Here is a 24,808-nt window from a genome sequence, read left to right as displayed (position 1 = left end):
AGTAATTTTTCTTGAGTAAGCACTCTATCACATTGTTCTTTATTTACAACTCAACACATTCTTAGTAACACTCTGAAGAGAAGATGTCAATGCAATGCTTCATGTATCTCTAATTAAAGGACATTGTAGATGCCTTTCCCAAGGACTAATGCTATTTAAAGGAAAACTTAGTCCTGAGCTGACTGGGGGAAGAACACACATGTAAGGTATAAATTTCTCACAATTTCAGCATGGAAGAGATAGTATAGTTGGTGAGGCATTCACCTCACATGTGGTCTACCCCAGATCAATCCTCTGAGCATTATCAGTATTTAGCCTCACCAAAAGTTAACAAATTTCTAACAATTTTATTTCTAGCAGATTTGTTTCACTAGAATTGAGAGTAAAGACAAATGAATATATATTTTTAAATATTTATTTGGGTAAGGGGGGTGGGCTACACCCAGCAGTGCTGAGGGATCAGTCCTGGTGGTACTCAGGAGACCATATAATCAAGTTGGGGATTTAATAAAGGTCTCCTGCATGCAAGGTGGGTTACTTATCCCTGTGATGGACATGAACTCTAAGTGTTTGAGTTTTCATCAGTAAATTGTCCCTTTTTTTCTTCCCAGAGAAGCTTACAGTGTTTTTACGAGGACCCCTACTCTCCCCGAGTATATCTTTTTTTTTTCTTTTTGGGTTACACCTGGTGATGCACAGGGGTTACTCCTGGCTCTGCATTCAGGAACCACTCCTGGTCGTGCTCAGAGGACCATATGGGATGCTGGGAATCGAACTCGGTTGGCCGTGTGCAAGGCAAATGCCCTGCCAGTAGTGCAATCACTCCAGCCCCCCGGGTATATCTTTACCCTTTCCATTGTGTTAGTTACTAGATTCCCCAAGTCAGGCCTGGTTACTTACAAGTCATACCTTATGGTTACTCTGGACTTTGTAGTGAATTATTTGCTTTCCTATTTCCTTTATCACGATCACAAAATCCCGTTAATCATTGATTTCTCGAGCGGGCTCAGTAACCTCTCCATTCATCCTTTCCCTGAGATCTTAGAAGTCTCTCTCGACTCGGCCCTCCCAATGATGTCGCACTGGAGGCTCTTTCAGGGTCAGGGGAATGGGATCCAGCTTGTTACTGGCTTTAGCATATGAATACACCATGGGAAACTTGCAAGGCTGTCCCATGTGGACAGGAAACTCTCAGAAGCTTGCCAGTTTCTCCCAGAGCGAGAAGTAGGCTACAAGATAAGCAAGCTTCTGGGAGCTCGCTTTTAAGTCTCTGGATGTTGGCCGTTGATTGGATTACACACACCTGGGTTCCTCTGCCGGTACCTTCATGCATGAGGCCTGTCCGAACATGTGGGGAGGGGCCTCCAGCATGGCTGTAGCTAGGTTCCGGTGGTCTTCGGCTGCCAGGAGCTCTGTGTGCGGTGGGGAGGGAAGCTGGAGCCCATCCCCTCTGAGGGGCCCCGGGGAAGACAGCCAGGCGTGCGGGCAAGAAACTCTGCCTTTATAACTTTTTATTTCCTTTATAACTTTTTCATATTTTACTATAGAGCAATGTTCTTTGCTTAAATACAAAAAGACCGCTAATGCTGTGACCCTAATGTTTGGGAGTTGATTGACTGAAATACATCTACTCTTGGACATCTGTCATAATTATTTGATTCGGAATTTGATTGCCCTAGTCCCTTACACCCAAAAAGGGGATCCTGCTGTGCTACCCCATCATCAAATTGGGACAGTCTAGAAAGCATAAAAGCATGGTCTGGATGCAAGCTATTATGACTTAAGATAAAGGATTCCATGGGAAGAACAGCTAAACCTCCCTGAAGACCTAGTCTGGTATTTACAGTAAAAGACTTGCTTGCTCTCAGATCCTAGAGAACTCAGTTTTGGAATCTATATCTCTTACTGTGTGCATCCAAATATCTACAAGTATGAATGAGAAGTAAACTTAATTGTTTAATATAAGCTAGTAGCAAGGGAAAGAGAAAAGCAATATAATGCTAGTCACCCCTGGGTGAATCTCTCCATACAGCTCTTGGGAGATAAGAGTGTCTCCTTGACTCAGTCCCCCCCAAGAGACTGTAAATGATCAAACACACTTATATGCAGTCCTACTCCAACATGCAGATGTTCTGTGAGTATACTACAGCTCTGCATTAAACTGGCCATTTTCACTATCTATCTGGGAGTCCCTATCATACTTTGTTCCTTTGCTGGGCAGGCCTGGGCAGGTGGCTCTTGGTGTCTGCACACTTGAACTCACACCGCCGTACTATATTTTTGGCTGCAAATCCACCATGGGTTCACATTTTCACGACAGCTTGATTCACAATAGCTAACAGGTGGAAGCAATCCAAGTATCCACAATTCATGAATAGATTCTTTTTTCAAGTGTGGTATATACAAACAATGACTATAATTTAGGCATTTTTCTCCTTTCTTTTTTTGTTTCCTTTTTTGTATTTTACGACATTCGCAACCCAGTTTTTACTCCTGGCTCTGCTGTCAAGGGTCACTGCTGGCGCGCTCAGAGAACCATATGAGGGGCTTGTGATTGAACCCAGATTAGTCATGTGCAATGTGAAGGGCCTTACCCACTGTATTATCTTGCTGCCCCTACATTAAGCCTTTCAAAGAATTTCTGACAAAAGTTCAAGGATGGGCTTTTAAGATAATATGCCAAATGTGATGTGCCAGCCACAATAAAAAAAAAACACAAAAAACAACAACATATGATTCCACTTTTATTAGACCCATAGGATAATCAAATTCATAGTGACAAAAAAGTAGAATGGTGGTTACAGGGACTAGAGGGGAGAAGAATGGTGAATTATTGTGTAATGAGTATAGAGTACAAATGAAAAAAGTTCTAGAGATGGATAAAGGTAATGGCTGTACCATAAAGCAATTGTGTTTAAAATAATAAAAACAAACTTTACAATTAAAAATGTTATATATCTATTTTAACATCAGAATTTTCTTCTATAAGAGATCAACTTTTTTTTTTCAAGTAAGAAAAGAATAGTGGGAAGGAACACTGGGAGACATTGGAAATAGTCTTGCTTTATTATTTTTTTAAAGGGAAGGTGTTAATTTTAGTTTGAAGAATAATATTTTTCTTCAGTATTTGCGTGATATTTTTCAGGTTAGCTTGATTTACTGTTTTGTTCACTGATGTTCCCCTCAGATTTAGGACTAGGACTGTCACCCTTGAAATATGTTTACACAGATCATGGTCAGTATCAACCTCTCATTTTATAAGGGTTTCTCATTAATTTAGGAAATTGTTCAGTGGAGAACTCAATCCTTTGATAATGGTCTCTGAATCCCCTGGATTAGGGCAGGGATTTTCCTGTGTAATAATCTCCTGTGAGAACTATCCAAACAGCTGGGAAATCAAGAGAGAAAGCCACAGGACCACTTCTATTCATGAACACACACAGGACTGAAGCTGACCAAAAATGAATCTTTTCTGTTTTTCACTGGTAAGTTTCTTTACATATAATGTTTATATCATATTTATTTTATCAGTTAAAGGGCAAGAAATTAGGGTCTGACAAAATTTCTTATGTTGTTATATTAATACACTTAGGATTTCCTAAGAAAATCCACATCAGAAAGAAGAGAGATGATGATATTACTGAAGTGCTTTAAACTAAGGCTATTAAGAGGCAAATAGTTTGCTATATACATCATACACACATGTATGCATCTATGGACAATTATTAGTTAATGAATATTTTGATATTGGATTTCTTTTTTAAAAATTTATGTAGCATTACATCAAAGCATTGTAAAAGTTTCAGCTGTACATCATTGAAAATCTCAAAGTAAAATTTGGAAACAGTATTTTCTGAGGAACTAATTTCTTCTATTTATTATCAGTATGAGGTAAAAATGGAAAATATATTGCATTGGGTTACTTACTTTGCTTTGAGACATTCTAGGAATCACAATCCCCTTTATAGCTTGAGTAATAAATTCCATTCAATGTTGGCTTGGTTAAACTACCATGCAGGGAGCTTTCTGAATTACACAGCACTGTAAAAGCAAGGTACAATAGATTAATCCAGTCCTGCAGATGTGCTCATTCAAGGGTTTAAGCACCTCTCAAATTCTCTTTTTTTGCATTATTACTTTTTTTCTTCTTTAGCTTGGAGTGGATCAGTGCAAGTTCATAAGTAGTTATAGATTTGTAAATACTTTATAACTCTTAACCTGCCATTGTGACCATCTGCCAATACTAAAATATAAATTAAAAAAATAAATATTGTCATCTCTATCCATGTTTACAAGGCATTATGCTTAGTCATTGGTTTTTCAAGATGTGAAAAACCACTTGGTTTGGGAGATCCCTGTCTGTTCATTTGGGGAAATAAAATGGTTTGTTTTTATGTTTGTTTTCTTTCCCAATTGCAAATAGGATTAACATAAGTACTAGAGATGGTGCTGACATAGGTAGTAATACCTAAGCAGAAGCACTTTAAGGCAAGAGAAGGGATTTAATCTTAGAGCATCTTGAAAAATAAAATGCAATTGTGAGTCGTGGAAGGCTGAATCATCGAGTTCAGGCCGCTTGTATAGTCCCAATTTAGGAAATAAGCGCCAGTGCTCAACTTAGCTTTGAGATGCCATATAAATCTGACTGGAGAAATCCTATTTCAGGTGATGTAAGTGGCACTGTGCATTCTTCTCTAGTTGATCTAAAAGAGCAATACGTGGTTTAATATGAATATACTTGCCATAGAAATAGGCAGTGTACCAGCAGAGCCGATTGCCTTCTGAAATCATTCTGAATGGGACTATAATCAGTATGCTAATACATCTATAACATAGTGTGGCTCAGCATTGCATGGCATACATTTGTAATCCTGCTACTAAAGACATATAACTATATAATGAGCATGATTGTCTTTACTAGGAAGGAAAAGGAGCTAAAAAAAAAGGATTGCTTCAAAGATATGCCTCATAGACTCAATTTGACTGCAAGTCATTTCTGTCTTTAAACTTGTTCCTGAAAAAGTTACTATCTTAGAAACCTATTTGTTTAGACTGATTCATCGTGAACACTGAATTATTTCGTTAGAGCATTACAAACTATATGTCATTGAAATTAATTGCTTTAATAATAAAATGTCTACAAGGTACTTGGCAAAAACTTGAACTATTTTAGGTCTTTAAAAACATTCCTTCTCTCGCTTGTAAATAAATAAAATTATTTAGTGTGTGGGCTCTCAACCAGGGTGTTGTAACACCCGAATATGCTGTTATGAACTGTGAAAAAGGGGTTGGGTTACAGCTTTTGCCAGGAAATTGTGCAGAATTCAAAGCATATTTTATTTGTGTCTGTAAGAATGTGAACATATGGGCTGTTGCATTTAAAAACAGATTAAAATCCACCAATTTATGGAAAGATCTCAGAATTGCAAAGCAAAATATAGGGGCCAAGGAGATAGTGTAGGGTTTAAGGTAATGCCTTGTGTTGCCCAACCTGGGCTCAATCTCTAGAACCTCCTGGCTTCCTGAGCATCCTTGGCTGTAGCCCTCAAAACCTACAAGGTCCCCAAGCACTGCTGTGGTGGCCCTAGTGCTCCTCTGGTATTGCAGGCCTGAATAAGCACCAGTGGTCCAGCCCATCTACTGAACTCTCAGCCTATCTGGCCAACTATTACTGGGAGTTATTTTTTGTTCCTGCGCGCCACTTGGGAACTATTTCCCCCGTAAATGACTGAAACAAAGAGTGTATGGAGAACTTCTAAGTCACCGGGCAGAAAGTGACTTTAAGTATTCAGCATCATAGAAGACTATCACTAAGGAAAATCAGTGGCCAAAGAGTTCAATGTTCTCTTTTAAATATTGTGGGAAACTGCAATCCCTTCAGTAAATTGCATTTTAGGAGAAATATGAAGACAAATGTTAAGAACTATCTATTCTTAACTACAAATAATCCAAGAAGTTGATTTATATTATAGTGCCTCTATAAATTAATAATTGGTTTATCCTTCGAAGGGAGACAAGGATGTACTTTTCTGAATACTACTCTGATGCCAGAATTTTTCTGAAAGTTTGCATTGTGGTGGGAAGGGCCTTCAGAAAGTTTGCTTATTAGATACAACATTATTTTTTGTTATCATTCAACTCATCATATATGTAATTGAGCATAACATAACTTTACGACCCAATAAGGTTACAAATCAATTTTCCTGATACCATTTGCTCAGTGATTTTTACATAGTAACTCAGTCTTTGAATTCTTTTATCCCATTAGTTTATCTCTGTTCTCTTTTTAATTGTTATATTGTAGATACCTTTTAAGACTTTTTTTGTAATTTAAATTGATATATAATTAGTTAAAATCATTACAGAATTTAAGGAATATTGCTGAATATCTAATTATGTAATGCATTTACTGTACCCAAATCAGTATTTTAGGATACCTTACTCAGAAAAATACTTTCTCCTGTATGTCTTCAGAAGTGAAGAATTTTTAAGTCTTTGAGCCTGTACACAAATTTAGAATCATCAGACAAAATAGATAGCTCAATGGCTAGTGTGCATACTTTTCTTGCAAAGCCCTGGTTTGATGCTGTGTATCAGATAGTCCCCTAAGCATTGCTGAGAGTAACACCTAAGCATTGATTTGGGAGTAGTCTCTGAGCACTGCCAAGTGTGACCCAACCACTCCCCAAGTCATAATTTAGGATCATATTATCAAGTTATATACAATTTCAGTAGAATTTTTTTACCTAAAATTCAATTTCATTTTATATCATTTTTTAGAGAAAGTTTGTGTTGTTAGAGTAAATACACCCATCCATAAACATGGATAGTTTTTTATTTACTCTAATTTCCTTTCATATCAATTAATGCTGATTTATGGTTTTCTTAATAAAGTTCTTGCACATCTGATAAATTTATTGCTAAATATGAGGTCTAAGAATTTGGATTACTTTTGTGATTTTTTCCCTAAATTTTGTCATAGTACAGATATACAACCGATTATTAATGTTGGTATTATAAATGTTAAGTTTTGTTGAATTAAAAAAGATCTGGTCATCTAGCATTTCTTTGATTTTGTATGTGGATAATCTGTAAATTATCCTCTTTCATAATTTTATTATTCTCAAGCTTTCTCTTCTGTAACATTGACAGGTAAGAATGCTTTGATAGAAAGAAACCTATTATTTTTTCTCATGTCCATACAATTATTTCTAATTAAATCTCACTTGGCTTTTCGATGATTTACCCTAATGAGATTAAAGAAGTCCTATCTTTTTTCCAGTTTGTTAATTTTATCATGAGTGAATAACAAAATAACAAAAACTTATAGTGCTTATTGAAACAAAAATTCTTTTAATGTTAATATTTAAACTGGTTTTATTTTCAGTGTCAGTTCACTTGACTCTCAGCAATCCATCTCATGAAGTGTTTAGGTTTAGTGAATGAACCTTTTTCTATTTTTCTCTCTGTCTTTCTTCCTCCTCCTCTCCCTTTCCTTTTCCTTCAACTGCAGATCTCCTTTCAACTCTTCCTCTCCTTCTTACACTTTCAATCTTTTTTTTTAGTTGTGTATCATGAGTCTCAAATGTCTTTGAGTTTCTCCTCTAGAAATAGACTTAACCTGGCTGATCCAGGGGTCTTATTTGATATATTGCTAATTCAACCATGGGACCAGCAAATAGCTTTCTAGTTTACTGACTGTGTTTCTGAAATTTGCTTTTCTGACCTGTAGCTTCCTAGAAAGAAGATGCTAGAAGCTGTTGGAAACCATGTTTAGTCTTTTTTTCCAATAGCTCTGTGTACTATACTAGATGCTGGATTTCAGCATGGAATTTCCCTTACTTGGAGGATGTCTATTGTACTTTATCCTATATTATCATACAAATGCCTACCATATTATTTTATTATTGCAGGTTAGTTGTTTCTGGAGGGTTTTGTTGTTGTTTTGCATCTTCAGGATTTTCTATGTACAGTAGCATACTACTGAGAATAGTGATAGTTTGACTTTATCAAACTGAATTCTTGAATTCTATTTATTTCTTTACAGCTATGACTGACTTCCAGTACTGTGTTAAGTAATAGTAGTGAGAATGTACCTCCTTGTTTTATATCTGGCCTCCACTATAATTTCTCCTCCTAAACTTCTTCCATATTTACTTTCATCTCCTGCGGAGACCCCTATTCAGATATTGTTTCTCTTAAGGCTGTTCCATAGGTTTCTGATGGTTCTTTATTTTTGTAATTGTATTTTCTTTATGCTCCTTTTGAATGATTTCTTACCTCCAGTTCTCATACACACTAATTTCATCCTCTGATTATGTCACTATGCTGCTGCTTTTCTCCATTGTGGCTTTTAGTTTCCTTAGCACGTCTGGTGACATCCGATTAAAGTTTTCACATACTTTCTTTGTCTTTGTAGGAGATGCCCTCTCTTGTTTTCTTCAATTCATTGAACCCTTGTCATTTTGAGTTCCTTATCGGGGAGAGTAGGGGACTCTTGCTTGTGTCGTTCCCAGACTTCTGACATTGTCTATTAGTCCAGGTGAACTTCTCCATGTCTTCGTGGTGTCTGCTGCTATGTGGGTGGCAGTGGTGAGGGAGACAGTGTGTGGATCCCATTGACTAAATCTCCCAGGAACAGGACTCTGTCTCAGTTTGCTCTCTCAGACTTACTGGATTTACTGGACTTCTGCCTCCTCCTCATCCCCTCCCTCCTCATCCCCCAGCGTCTCTGACTGGTCATTCTTCTCTGCTCTTCCTCTTGGGCCCACCATACTAGGAGCTTAAACAGCAACAAAGGTGGTTGGGATTACCTGACCCTCTCTCATTGGCGAGTGCTATGTCAGACTGGCTGCTCTCTGCTCCTCTGTCGTGGAGTCTGGTTGGAAGCCCTGTATTTAATCTGACAGGCCTCTGCATTGATGGGCACCATTTATTTGCATCGTCAGTTAGTCTATATAGAAATGTGCAATTTATCAATTTTCCTCGAGATTATTTCCAGATGTTGCCAATTATATCTCAAAGGAAAAAAATATAAATTATTTTAGTTAATATGCCCACTTTCCAAATACAGAGATTTGCAAAAGAGTTCACAATAGTTTTTAAAGTGAACTCATTCTTTTTTTTTTCTTTTTGGGTCACACCCGGCGATGCACAGGGGTTACTTCTGGCTCATGCACCTCAGGAATTCCTCCTGGTGGTGGTCAGAGGACCATATGGGATACTGGGAATTGAACCCGGGTCAGCCGCTTGCAAGGCAACTGCCCTACCCACTGTGCTATCACTCCAGCTCCTAACTCATTCATTTTCAATGCATCAGTCCATCAGAGTAAAATCGATTATTTTATATTAATATATTTTTATAGAAATGCCTTTTTTGTACTTATGCAACTCTTTTGCTATCACACAGTGTGCATTGTGTTTTATCTTGACAGTTTCTCTGTAAGGTGAACAAAACTGGTGCTTGACAGTTGAGGAGGCTGAAGAACAACAGATTGTGTTTCTTATACAAGGACATAGCACTAATTAGAGGGACAGATACAGCTGAAGCTTGTGACCTTCCCACACATTTCAGCATTTCAGTGGTGTCCAAGAAAGTCTTTACTCAGTCCTTAAACGTTGCTTCTTCACGCTCCTTGAAGAGTTGCTTCATTTATGTGCATAGTTCTTCAATACTTGGATTTCTGGTTCAATTACTAAACTGCTAAAAATATCTTTTTTGACTGTTATGTTCACTGTTGAGAAGTAGTATAACATAGATTTCTCACCACTATTTTAGTAATAAATTTAGATAGGGCACCAGATAATGGTGGATAGATAGGTTAAATGACTTTTCAAAAAAGATGATCATTCTGTGATTCTTTGCCTCATAAATTATATTCCAGGAAGGCTCCATGGAGAGCTTATATGAGCGAGTCCCAGAGCAACAAGTTAACCAAGAAAACACCTCTGGAAGCACAGATTCTCCTCCTTTTGGGAACAGTGGGAAAGCACACAATCTCTTCACGGTGAGTGAAACCTTGAGTTGAGAAGATTACTTCTCCATTATAAATTTAGAGTCATTTGCTAAATGATGTCTGTTAATCCACAGTTCTTGAACTGTGCTTCTTCAGTTTGAGTTACTGATTTCTTTCTTCATTGCTGTCTCTGGAGATTTTTCTTACGAATATGAGGTACCAATTATTGAGTATTAGGTAATTGCATAAGTAAACCCAATCCTCAAAACAACCTTATTTCAAGGAAACAGTTATACCATTTTCTAGATGTAGAAGTTGTGGTGAGAAAGGCAAAATATTGTGTGGAAGACTATCATCTATCATGAGTTGAAGTTGACATTAAGTTTATGGTTCTGCATCAGTAGTTTCTCAGCATATTATTGGTAAAACCAATCTTAGGAGTGGAATGGAAGTCCCAGAGTTGTAATATTTGCCGATTGTTTCAACGTAAATTGTTTCCTCCATGATTGATTTCAAGCTACTGATGGTTTAATAATGGACTCACAACACCTGACTATTTAATTATTGATTATCTCCAGTGCTGACTCCAGTACACTACTTACTGCTTTAAAGGTTGTGTTAACCTATTTTGCCAAGCTGCTGCTTAAATTTATATACACACAACATCAACTTAAAAAACATGAGTAGTACTAGAATGGAAATGAAAATAATTTTTGTGAATTATCTTTATAATTACTAGCAGAATAGACCTCACTCTGCTCTGCAAAATTGGCCTTGTCTCTCTTTAACAGTGCTGGCTGTTGTCGTAGGCACTTGTTCTGTATTTAAATTAAATCTTTACTAATAAACTTATTTTCCTTCTATTGAAGTTTAAAGAAATACAAAATCACCTATGTCTGCTGCAAATGAGCTTTTCTCTACTACAGATTTTCACATTACCTCTTAACCTTTTTATTTCATTTTTGCCCAAAACATAACAAAAAGCTAGTAGAAGGGATTGAGAAACAGTGCAGTGGAATAGTGTCTTGCATGTGGCTGACCTACGTTCATTCTCTGGCATCCCATATGGTCCTTCAGCCCCAACAGGAGTGACCCCTGGGCACTGTCAGATATGGCAAAACAACAACAATAATAAAATCAACATAGAAAATCAGTACTTACTTTTTTCTAAGGTGTCATATTAGGTGATAACATAAGAGAAAATATTTGCTGACTCTCATAATAACTTACAGGGGCTTATAAGTGTGGAAAACTATTCCAACATATGGGTTGACAAATGGTTCAGTTGTAGAGTACTCTAGGTTTGATACCTGATACTTTAAAAATAGATAATATAGCAACATTATGCCCCTAAAACATATAAACATTCATGCCCTTTTAAACCACCATTACTTCAATTTAAAAAAATCACTGTATCACTGTCATCCTGTTGCTCAACAATTTGCTCAAGCGGGTACCAGTATCCATTGTGAGACTTATTGTTTCTGTTTTTTGGCATATCGGATACACCATGTGTAGCTTGCCAGGCTCTGCCGTACAGGAGAGATACTCTAGGCAGCTTGCCAGGCACTTCGAGAGAGGCGGAGGAATTGAACAGAAGTCGGCCACGTGCAAGGCAAATGCCCTACCTGCTGTGCTATCTCTCCTGCCCCAAAAATATATATTAAGAGAATAGGCCAGTATTCAACTCCAGATCCTTTTTCATTCTACAGAATTGTTACAGAAAGTACCTTCTACCTGTTTCATTCTTTTAGTACCCTGAATATTTCTTACGTTCAGAACTTACAGAAAATTTTGTTTTTCCAGGAACTAAGATAAGTTTAGTTTATAGGATACAATGTAAATAAGTTCAATGTTAAGTCTCTATAAGTATAAATATCAATGTGATAGAAAGTCTTCTTTTAATATTTTTAGGATGTTTATGTTGACATGCATGCATAAGAGGACATGCTATTATAGTTTTCATATTAATGTGAACTGTCATTTGACATTGCAAAATGTTTGTAAGTCACTTTTCAATTAAAAAGGAAAATTGAATAAACTGAAGTATGAAGATATTTTCTTAAATTAGTGAACGTAACAAGTATGTAATATATGAAAAAGAAACAATTCCATGTCGACAAGTTTACTATTTTTTTTAGTTTCATTTGTATTGCAAAAGCTTATGAGCATAAATAAAAAGTATTGTATAAATTGCTCCCACTATCTGCATACATAGATGTACATGGAAAAAGGATAAAACATTTAATTAGTATATTTAATAAACATTTAATCATAATTTATTTCAAGCAATTAAAATATATGGGTAAATATTTTATTAAAATGTATGCATATATACACATATATGTATTTGTATCCACACACATATGTATACATACACATAGTGAAAAGTCAACTAGTTCAACCAATTGTTCTACAATATGTTAAATTAAACTATTGTTGAGAACTATTTTTAATAATAATATTATTCCCCAACTTGGATAAAATTAATTTACTTGTTTCACAACTAAATGTAGTGATTTGGAATTTTTTAAATTTTCCCTTTAAGTTTCTAAAGAAGGCTTTTTGTTTGTTTTCTGATTGTGTGGTGTGTGTGTGTGTGTGTGTGTTTGTGTGTGTGTGTGTTGGTCCATATATCGCAGTGTTCAATGGTTATTCCTGACTCTACACTTGGAACTCATTCTTTTCGGGCTTGGGTGACCACATGGGATGCTGGAGATGAAACCCCATTCCTACTGTATGCAAGGCAAGCACCCCACTTTCTATACTGTTACTCGAGCCCCAAGAAGATGGCTTTTAAAATTTTTTTCTCTTTGTATTCTAACTTTTTTCCTAATTCTGGGGAAAATGTCTTGGACTACTCTTAACAGTGTCTAGTTTTCTAAACTTTATCCTACTTCAGGGGAAAACATCTTGGACTAAACTTAACAGTGTCCAAAAATTCTCCTTTTTGATTCATGTTCTAGAATTACTATGGAAATACTCCTAAAGTTAGTGGAATTATACCTCAAGTGCTCAGTCCTTAAATGTAGTTGTATCTTTCTCAGAAAAATGGCTTCTCTAGAACCAACCCAGCGATATATCTCTAATTATTACAGTAGAAGTTATATCTATAATAAAAATACTAACCGATGAGCCTCACACATGAAGGGACAGGCAGAGCAATCCAGGTGTGCGGGACCTGGGGTTGAGTTCTCTAAGCCTGCTCAGATTGGGACTGGGCCTTCTCCACCCAGACCCGACATTTTCCAGTAGCTTGGCAGCCACACCACCCCCGGTGCCGTGTAAGCCCACCAACGGCCAACATCCAGAGACGATAAGACCACGTTCCGGAAGAGAGCAATGCAGTCTCTTGCCCTTCCCCCCCCCCAAGCCTGGCTGTCTTCACTGGGGCCCCTAGGAGGGGACAGGTTGCCTTTCCCTCCCCACCCCAAACAGAGCCTTGACAGTTGAAGACCTCCAAAACCCAGCCACAGCCATGCTCAAGGCCACTCTCCACACATTTGGACAAGCCTCACGCACGAAGGGACCATCAGAGGAACCCAGGTATGTCGGACCTGGGGCTGAGATCTCCAAGCCTGCTTGGATCAGGACTGGGCCTTCTCCACCCAGAACCCCCATTTTTCAGTAGTTTGGCAACCACAAGCACAAACTGCCCCCGGTGCTGTGTAATCCTACCAATGGCCAACATCTAGAGACAGACTATAAAACCAACTTCTTTTCTAAGAAGCGTGCGGCCGCAATGCGGCCATACAACATCTAATATCCTTGTTCTCCCTCTTGGAGAAACTGACAAACTACTAAGAGTCTATTGCCTGCAAGGGAGAGTCTTGCAAGCTCCCCATGGAGTATTCATATCTCAAATAAAGTAAAAGATGTATACATAGCTCTCAGAGAGCCCGACAAGCTATTGAGAGTATCCCGCCTGCATGGCAGAGCCTGACAAGCTACCTGTGGCATATTCGATATGCCAAAAACAGTAACGATAGATCCCATTCCCCTGACCCGGAAAGAACCTCCAGTCCTTGGGAAAGACGAGTAAGGAGACGCTGCTAAAATCTCAGGGCTGAGTGTAATAGAGATGTTACTGGTGCCCGCTTGAGTAAATTGATGAACAACGGGATAACAGTGATGCAGTGAATAAAAATACTGTTATTTGTCACATAAGTTAGATAGATAAAAATGAGATTAGTAACAGAGGCTTCTTATCTTACTTAATGGTATTTTATTTATATGTATTTATTGGGACTTTTACTATGTGTAAAACTGTGTTAAGCAAAGCGGGAAATTGCATAGATGAAAACAAATGGTACAGAATCCAAAAGGAGTTGCTTTGGTAGATAAATAAACAGGACTAAAAGAGGTGTTGAAGGGATAGGTGTTTATTGTTTATCTCAGGATAATCAGTAGGGATTATTATAAAAGTTCAGAGGGCCTGTTTTGTTTTGCTTTGTTTTATATTTTGTCTCATGCATCAGTGGGCAGTGCTTAGGGCTTGCTCCTTGCTCTGTGCTCAGAGATCACTCCTGGAAGAGTTCTGAGGACCTTATGTGGTATATCAGAAATTGAATATAGTCGGTTGTGTTCAAGGCAAGTGACCAATTCATTGGCTGTGCTATTTTTCTCTGGCGCCCAGATTACGTTTTAATTACAGTTCCAGGTATGGGTGGTATTAGAGAATTGTTCTAAAGAGGAATTTTAAATAAAAAAACACCTTTTTTTTACTACATTTTACAAAGAAGAATAAGTGATCCACTATAATATATTTGCAAAATCAGAAAGATTGTTTTGGGGGGAGGGGAGTGGAGGGATTATTGTAAAAAATAAAATAAAATCAAATAAAATGCAATAAAAATTTATAGAGTGAACATGAAACTAAATAAGTATCTTAAAGAAAATATACTAATATTCTAGACTACTTAAGGATTTACGACTTCATTATTCTTTTGGTTTAAAAGAGGCTGTTGCTACTAAATTCTGCACCTATTTTAGTACTTCTTTATTATGTCTGAAACTAATAAAATACTTTAAAGACAAAAGAATGAGAACATAAAATGTTTGTCCTTCTGCCAACTTGGGATTAACTGGATCAGATATGAATTATGTGGTTTGTCATCTATATTGGCTGAAATAAGCAAATCATTTTTAATGATTTTTTGAGTCTCACAGATTAAATAAATAAGAAAGTTGATCCCTTTAAACAGTGAGCTTCAGCAATGGAAAACAAGTTATCAAATGCTTCCTTTCCAGCAGGTCCAACTTAGCGGGGAAGGGGGGGAAACTCCAAACAATAATAGTGAGTTTTTTGTTGAAATATTGAATGTAATCAAAGTAAAGAGAAAGTAAAGTGAAATTTATCAGCTACATAGGCGGGGGGGGGCTGGGTGGTTTGGGGGTTGAGGGGAGGTTTACTGTGGTTCTTGGTGGTGGAATATGTGCACTGGTGAAGGGATGGGTGTTCAAACATTGTGTAATTGAGACTTAAGCCTGAAAGCTTTGTAACTTTCCACATGGTGATTCAATAAAAAAAAATTAATTTAAAAAAAAAATTTAAAAAATAAATAAATAGTGAGCTTAATGTAGGGCAGGAGCTTTGTCCACATATGTAATATATGCGGGGACATATATTAATAATATGTCCCTGCACAGATTATTTATATGTTTCTGTAAATATTTGTAAACTAAATGAATATAGGTAAAATTAATCATGCTTAATAAAATGTCTCTCTCAAGGTTGGAGTAATAGTGCGGTGCATAGGGCACTTGTTTAATAATTTAATACTCAAACCAGGTTTGGCCCTCAGTACTAAATTACGTTGCCCTGTGCCTGCCAGGAGTGACTCTGAGTGCAGAGCCAGGAGTAAGCCCTTACTAGTACAGAGTGTGGCCTCAGAACAAAACACTGTAGCACTGTAGCACTGTCCTCCCATTGTTCATTGATTTGCTCCAGCAGGCACCAGTAATGCCTCCATTCTGAGACTTGTTGTAACTGTTTTTGGTGTATTAACTATGCCACATGCAGCTTGCCAGGCTCTGCTGTGCGGGCGGGATACTCTCAGTAGCTTGCTGGGTTCTTCGAGAGGGACAGAGGAATCGAACCTGGGTCAGCCACAAGCAAGGCAAACGCCCTACCTGCTGTGCTATCGCTCCACCCCTGGAATTTAAAATACACGGAATCATTTCTAAAAATACATAGGTAACCAGGGACCTGGGGCAAGAACTCAAAGGACTGAAGTACAATTTGCATGTGGGATACCTCTTGTACCACATGGATTCTTTAGCACTTAGTTAAGGGTAACACTAAGTGATCACTAGGTATGGCCCAAACAAACAAAGAAAAGTAAAGGTACATAAGTAAACTGTAATATGGTGAAGAGATCACTAATTAATATCTGGGAAAGGTTATTAAAAGTCTCTTTTATTTTTTCTTTTATTTTGGCTTTGGACCACATTTGATGATGCTTAAGGTTTACTTCTGGGTCTGTGCTCATTCCTTGTGATACTCAGTAGACCATATGTAATTAATGCCCAGGATTAAACTGGTTTCAGCCATGAGCCAGACAAGTGCCATTAGGTCTTCACTGTCTCTTTTGCCCTAATGTGGTCTTTTGTGTAAGTGTTTGAATTTTGTGCTACACCCAGTAGCGCTTGGGTTGCTTTCGTGGTTGCTTCAGGGACCATGAAATGCTGGGATTCAAACCCAGGTGTCTCTCTTACAAGGTTGTGCTCAACTCATTGAGCAATCTCTACTGAGTCCTTAAGAACAATTCACAGTGGAGAATGTTTGATGAAGCATTTAAAGTCTGTGTTTCAGAGTTGGGCAGACACGAATCCTCATTCTATTTTTGCCACTAGCCAACAATATGATGAAGAAAGTAATTCAAATTCTCTATTCCTCTGTGTCCTCCATAGAATGAGGACAATGATCCTTTGTAGAAGCTTGACTGAGTTCAATTTGAAGGAAAGGAATCTTCCCCATCCCCTCTGGGGCAGGAAGGTTTTGACAGAGAAGTTACTTACTCATGAGAAGATTGATGTCATACTAGAGCATGGGTTACAATTTATAACCTAAAGTATGGCCCATGATCTACATTTTACATTTTACACTTACATCTAAAAAGCATGTATTTGAAAACTAAGAGCTTTCCCATAAGAGCTATGTGATCCACATATTTCAACAGTACTCCTGTTGGCTTTTCACATAAAAAGTTTGCTGACCCTGAGCTAGAGTTAGGTGTAGTCAGGTGTCAGCTACTCAGACATAGCAGACACGTGACTACTTCAAAAGTAACAAGTGCTGTGTCCCAAGAAACAGTATAGTGGATAAGTACAGAGGAGGAATTCAGTCCTAGTGGAAGCTGGTAAAATATGTCTTCAGATCTTCTTCAACATACCATGATATCCTTTGTAATTTTATAAATACTGTGTGCCAAAATGTCTTTAATATAACTTCACCTCCCAAACATGTGGTTCAACTTATCCTACATGAAGGATGCTCTTCACTCATACACTTCAATTTGTATGTTTTGAAAGTTGAAAAATCTGGGGTTGGAGAGATAGCACAGCGGGTAGGGCGTTTACCTTGCACGCGGCCGACCCGGGTTCAAATCCCAGCATCCCATATGGTCCCCTGAGCATAGCCAGGGGTAATTCCTGAGTGCAGAGCCAGGAGTAACCCCTGTGCATTGCCAGGTGTGACCCAAAAAAAAGCAAAAAAAATGAAAGTTGAAAAATCATAAGCGGAGACCATCACTCATTAGAGACCATTTGTATTTTTTATTTTCCTTTAATGTTTAAATTTAAATTGATTTTAAATTTAGTGCCTTAGTTCCACCAGCACTATAAGAATTGTTTCAATGGCCCCATGATGCTCCTGTATTAGAAAGTATATGATTAAAGACAGAATTGTTGTTGGCATTTTCCGCTTTCATCAGGGAACTACAAAAATTAAAGTATAAAATGACTTGATGATATACACTTAGGCATATACTTTTAAAACTAGATCACGAGGAACGTGATATAGCTGAGGTTTGTGACTTACCCAAAATAGCACAGATGGGCGAGGTGGGGGGAGATGGATTTTGACTTCCTTGATATTAACCCTTTTTTTTGGCCTAATCCACAAGCAGTGTGTGTGTGTGTGTGTGTGTGTGTGTGTGTGTGTGTGTGCATGTGCATGCACACACTCATGTATCAATGTATATGCACATATGTATCTGTGGTGTTGGTAGTGGGGTAGATGTGTGCATACAAGAATTAGAGCACGAGAGGGTTGAATGGAAGTGGGTTGAGAGTATGTTGTCTGGAGGAAGCAAAAGTAAAGAGGAGGACAGAGAGGAGGACTAAGAACCCAATTTTATAATATGCATGCTAAATATTATCTGATAATCAAGGGGCATAGCAGAAAGAATTTGAGATGGGCAATGAAGTGAATATATTTGAGTTTTATTCATGTTCCCCAGGTGGCTGAGAATCTGTGTGTCCTTGAGAATGGTTAAGGAACTCCTTTGACCCTAAATTTTCTGAGCAATAGAATATGGATAAAAGTGTCTGTCTCTTGGTTTGAAGTGAGGATCAAATGGTATAATACACGTTAAGCACCTGGCATAATGCATGTTAATGTTCACTTCCCTTCCTCTGCAACCCATCACACCAGGGCAGAGTAAGCCTTTAATTTAATATCCTTGATTAAATGACTTTTAAGTCAAATTCTCAGTCGATCTTGGGTATCATTTTAAAATAACTGCACAAAATAATTTGTAATCAACACTCCTTATCTAAAAGCATTGATTTTTACTAAGCTGGACAAGAGGCAACAGGATTTACTGTTGACATGCATTAGGAAGTCCAAGATTTTAATCTCCACAAATTGTCCCAAATCATGAACTCTCAGGTTCAGTACACTATTTGACAATTCAACTCTAGATTTCTCACCACGTGTAGACAGTTATAAACAACAACATTTATTCTTCTCCATCTAATTTATATTTAAGGATTAGAAGGTCCATTTTAATCTAAATCTTTTTCAAATACAGGCTAAAGTCTTCTACTATATACTTATCCACATCCTACACTGATTAAAAAAAAACTAGAGAAATCAAATACTGCCCAGCTATCAAATGTAAATGAAGAATAATATAGGAGATGTATACATAGTTTTAAAGACAAATGATAAGGTGTGGATTTAGCAGTTGTTTAGAACTTCACAAAGATAAGGCCAAGGGCAGGAGTTTAATCCCCTTAATAGTTTTGCTTTGTTCCATTACCACTGGCACCATTTCTGACCCCACTCTACACTATTTAATTTAAGGAATCTGGGTTGGAGGATGAGGAGGCACAAATATAAGACTAGAAGAAGAGCAACTTGGGGCTGCAGTGATAGCACAGCGGGTAGGGTGGTAGGGTGTTTTCCTGCACACGGCTGACCCAGGTTGGATTCCCAACATTCCATATGGTTCCCCGAGCACTTCCAGGAGTAATTCCCAAGTGCATGAGCCAGGAGTAACCCCTGAGCATTGCCGGGTATGACCCAAAAAGCAAAAAAAATAGATAAATAACTAGCAACACAAGGGTAGGAAAACCCTACTGACTGTTAATCATTTGCCAAGAAAGAATATCCTTTACTATGATCAATTTTCATGCCACCAGTGAAATTTTAATTTTTAGTTATTGTTTTTGGGTTTTAGGTCATCCCCAGCAAAACTCAGGGGTTACTTCTGACTCTGTGCAAGAATTATTCTTGGCAGGCTCAGGGGGCTATATAGAATTCTGGTGATCGATCCCAGGTTGGCTGCATACAAGGCAAACACCCTACCCACTGTACTATAACTCCAGTTTCTTAAATTCTCAGTTTCTAACTAAGGATAATTCATACAGCAACAGTAAAAGAGAAAACTTTTTCCTTTGACTATTACCTAAACAGTGCTACATAAATTGTCAAACTATCAGTATCTCAGTTTCTATCTCAGTAAGAAAATGGGCTTGAACTAAATACCCTCAAATCCCTGTGATACTCTAATATGGTTATATGAACACATTATTTTTTTAATTTTGCTTTGCTTTGTGTTTGGATCATACCCAGTGGTGCTCAAGAGCTACTTTCATCTCTTTGTTTGGGAATTCTCTTAGCAGTGTTTCAGGGACCATAAGGTGTTGGAGATTAAACCCAGATTTCTTATATGCAAAGCAGGCCATTGAGATATCTCTCTGGTCTCCATAAATACATTTAAGTTTTTTGAAGGTGATGTTGTATAATGTTATAATGTAAAATATTATCATCATTCGTAGTAGTAGTACTGTAGAAGGCATATTACTAAGATGGTTTCTAAAGAACCCTACTGAATTAATCAGCATTCTTTGGAGAACTGGAAGTAATAGTGTATATATCTCTGTAAAGAGAGAACTTTATTGTAAGGAGATGGCACATGTAATTTTAAATGTTAGAAAGTCTGAAATTTGTAGTGCAGCCCAACAGGCTGGAGAAACAAGGAAGAGGTGATCTAACTATGATCAGGTGTGAAGGTTATTCTAAAGGCAGAATTCCTCTTCCTTGGGAATTATCATCTTCTTAAAATCTTTTAAAACTGATTGACTGTGGGTTATCCTATTCACTGTATCACTGTCATCCTGTTGCTCATCGATTTGCTCCAGCGGGCACCAGTAATGTCTTCATTTGTCCCTGTCGCATACTAGTGTAGCCCAGTGGTGTCTGCTCGCTCCAGGAACACAAAGAGCACATTGTTACTGTTTTGGCATATCAAATACATCATGGGTAACTCACCAGGCTCTGCCGTGAGGAAAAAAATAAATAAAAATAAAATAAAGCAGCCATGTGCTCCAGGAAAAATTGTGTCACTCTCTTCCAGGAGCTTTGTTTTATAGTCTCTGGATCTTGGCTGTTGATGAGATTACATGGTGCTGGAGGCAGTTTGTGAGTATGACTGCCAAGCTACTGGAAAACTGGGGATCTGGGTAGAGACTCAGTCCGGATTCGAGCAGGCTTGGAGATCTCAGCCGCGGGTCCTGCATACCTGGGTTCCTCTGTTAGTTCCTTCACGGGTGAGGCTCATCCATGCCTGTGGAGAGTGGCCTTGAGCAAGGCTGTGACTGGGTTCTGAAGGTTTTCGGCTGCCAGGGCTCTGCTTGGGGCAGGGGGGTGGGTGGGCAGAGAGAGACTCACCCACCCCCCTCTGAGGGGTCCCCAGTGAAGACAGACTGGTGCAAGGGCAGGAGATTCTGCCCATAGTATGGAGGTTACCCATATTATGGAGGATAATATGCTTTATCAAAAATTGATTTATTTCCATGTAACTGGTGGAATATAGCTCTAAATATTTTTGGCCTATCATTGGTTTGTCCTTCCTCCCTTGCCACAGGGAACTTAGGTTTACTGAGTCACACTCATCACAGTGACCCCAGGTCACTCCCATTCCTTTGTTTATCTGTAACCATTTCTCTATGTTTTCTTCCCCAAACAGTTAATCAGCTTTTTCCCTAATCAGATTTTGTTAATTTTTAGGGTCAGATACTTCTAGGACACTGAACTTGTATTATAAGTTAATATTGCCTTTCTCCTATATCTTTCAAATAGTTTACTTTATTTTTTTAATAATTTATTTATTTTTAATTAGAGAATCACCGTGAGGGTACAGTTGCAGATTTATACACTTTTGTGCTTATACTTCCCTCATACAAAGTTCGGGAACCCATCCCTTCACCAGTGCCCATTCTCCACCACCCGTAAACCCAGAGTCCCTCCCACCCTCCCCAATCCCATCTCCCCTCCACCCAACCCTGCCACTGTGGCAGGGCATTCCCTTCTGTTCTCTCTCTCTAATTAGCTGTTGTGGTTTGCAATAAAGGTGTTGAGTGGCCGCTGTGCTCAGTCGAATAGTTTACTTTAAAGCAAGGTCTTCTTGGGTGGGTCGTCCTGCTGAATGAGTATTTGTCCTAGAAGAAGCATCCTCTGAGGGAAAGACTTTACCCCTATTGATTGTGACCACATCTATGTGTAAGCCCCAACCCCTCATGCTTTGGGATTTAACTAAGCTGTAAGAAGGGCCTGGGGATTCCAGAGCCAGAAGGAGAAGAATGAGAGGGCCAAAAGGAGATTGAAGTGGAATCCAGACGGAGAATGAAGTAGCATGGGGGAGGAAGAAACAGGAGGAGAATCAGAGGAGAATGGAGATGGGAATGGAATAAACTGCAATTGACACCAACCAACCTGGCCCTCATTCTTTCCTTCACCTGTCCATCGCCATTGGCTTCCCCAGGGTGGGGGAAGCAGCCGGAGACTACCGAATGTGGGTGGTGAGAAAGAGAGCCACCATGAGGCCCTCTTTGTAATTTATTTTTAGTGAATATACATAGGGCTGGAGTAATAGCATAGCAGGTAGGGCATTTGCCTTGCACCCAGCCAATCCGGTTTCGATTCCTTCGTCCCTCTTGGAGAGCCCGGCATGCTAAAATTAACTAGCATTTCTGCTCTCCGGTATTTATATTCTTAAATAATTTCTGTCTCTCTTCCTCTCTTTTTCCCTTCTTATCTTTCTTTTTTTTTCTTCCCTTCATCCTCTTATTTCTCCTTCTACATAATGATTTAGGATCAATGATTGACAAATAGCAACTATTTAGATCAACTATTAGATCTCAAATATATAGAAAGTAATATAAGTAACTATAAATAAATAATATACTTATCATTTAGCAAGTATCAAGTATTCCTATATAAGTATTCTCAGAAAGAATTGAAAAATAATATAGAATTCAAGAAACATAATTTAAGGATCAAGCAAATGGAACATTTCTAATTTTGAAAATAATCAACCAGTTGATCTTGGATAAGTTCCTTAAATCCTTTAAGTCCTTAGCTATTCTATAAAATGAGGACAACTTGGGTTATTATTATTTGTCATATGGCAATAAAAAGTGATAACACAGTGACCAGCACAAAATAAAAAGATTAAAGGTAGGTGTTATTCCTAGAAATGCTGTGTTTTTGGTTTAATGGTAGAAGCTCCATGGAGATGGTGAGATTTAGGCTGGATTGAATAGAGAGCTAGTTTAAAAAATGGTGACAGGGAGGTAAGTTCAGACATTATCATGGAACACTGTCCTATCTTCATAAAAGGCCCTAAAAAGCACTAAACATTAGGTCTTATAAATGGGTAAGTGGACACATTGACATGTTATCTTGGAATAGTTGATTAATGCAGAAGTCAAGGTATGTGATTCTCAGATTGCTTTTCTAGTCATTCAACTGCATTTCTTACTTGCCTCCAAACTATTCAAATAGGGAGACTTTTGTTCTCTTTCCATATTAGCAGCTTCATTGACATAGTTATTAATAGCAGTCAATAAAGGAAGAAAATGAGATTAACAATGGCATTCCTCACTTAGGTTTTCATCAAATTATGAACAAGGAGTCATGTGAAAACAGTGCATGCAATCCTTTTCTTGATTTCTAGATTGTAAAGTGGCTCACAATAGGCTGAAACAAAGTATAGAATACCTTCATTAAAAAGCCTGTACATCTTTAATATTTTTACCCAGTACATCTATGATCACATACAACTGTTCTTCTGCCTCTAATTCATGTGTGAACACTTTTTGGTGGTTTTAATTAGTTTCCTCCTGTAAATAGACACTTATGTTAAAATAAAATGAAATCAAAGAGATTAAGGTTAATTATGTCTTTTTCTCATTTTTATTTCCTAAGCTTATGATACAATTACTAATTGAATCTAATAAAAGTCATGGTTATCTCTTTAATCATTTTAAAGAAAAACCTATAAAACAAAAATAGCTCATTCCCACTTTAATTTTCTCTTAAAAGCTTTTGACATCCCTGCTGACTGTGGATTGAAATGTAGATTAGAACCAGATTGTTTTTACTGAAGGAGATTTTAAAGTCCTTACTCAACAATCTGCTGTCTGTTGACATACAGGTTGGGCTTCTGAGAAAGTTCTTGGATCTTGCTCATAAGATCTGCTTAAATAGGAGAGCTGGGAAAGAAAGCTCGGTTTTGGGGTACCAGTTCAGTGTTTTCTCATAGCATGGAATGAAATGCAAGATATTTACTCATCTTATTTTCTGTCACTCTTCTTGGAAAATTCGTCTGGTTCTTGTTTTATTTTTAGCACTGTAGCACTGTCATCTCGTTGTTCATCAATTTGCTTGAGTGGGCAGCAGTAACGTCTCGATTGTGAGACTTGTTGTTACTGTTTTTTGGCATATTGAACACGCCGCGGGTAGCTTGTCAGGCTCTGCCATGTGGGTGGGATACGCTCAGTAGCTTGCCGAGCTCTCTGAGAGGGACAGAGGAATTGAACCCAGGTCAGCCGCATGCAAGGCAAATGCCCTATCCACTGTGCTATCGTTCCAGTCCTGTAGTTGTTTTATTTGTGGCTATCAAATTAAATACAAAAATGTTACAATGACAGAAGGCTTGAATTTTATAAAACGGTCATATTCCCCTTTCTAAAACCTTGTGTAAATATGATTTCATAAATTGCAACACATTTTCAGGGTACTTAAGAAAGCTCTCTATTTCAAGAAATCTGGAAGAGAATCTTTTATAATGCAAATAATCATCCCCTAGGTAACCTGTTTTTCCATCCTTGATATTTATAGTGCTGTGAGAGGAGTTTGTGAGCTCAGGATTGATAGAAAGCTCACTTAGCACACCAGTAGACAAATGACAAATTTCTATGCAGTTTGCCAGCTCTGTCCCTGGTGGGTTAGATGTGGTACTTGTTCATTCTCCAGGCACTACAAGATATCCAATCTGCCCTGAGATGATTGACCATGTGGGGATGCCATCCACCACCTGCTTCTCTTGAGGAAATCAAAA

The 24,808-nt window shown here is 38.0% G+C and overlaps 1 protein-coding gene across 1 annotated transcript in view; it reads left to right on the top strand.

The window, feature by feature from the left end:
• The first annotated feature begins 3,461 nt into the window (after window positions 1-3,461).
• Window positions 3,462-24,808, top strand: part of SAMSN1 (SAM domain, SH3 domain and nuclear localization signals 1) — a 176,813-nt gene continuing 155,466 nt past the window's right edge. The window contains exons 1-2 of the mRNA XM_055129040.1: window positions 3,462-3,485; window positions 9,885-10,007. Of these exons, the coding sequence (XP_054985015.1) occupies window positions 3,462-3,485; window positions 9,885-10,007 (147 nt within the window). The remainder of the gene's footprint in view (window positions 3,486-9,884; window positions 10,008-24,808) is intronic.

Source organism: Sorex araneus, chromosome 2 (genome assembly GCF_027595985.1).
Source record: "Sorex araneus isolate mSorAra2 chromosome 2, mSorAra2.pri, whole genome shotgun sequence".
Lineage (NCBI taxonomy): Eukaryota > Metazoa > Chordata > Mammalia > Eulipotyphla > Soricidae > Sorex > Sorex araneus.
This window is presented reverse-complemented; position numbering and strand designations above follow the sequence as displayed.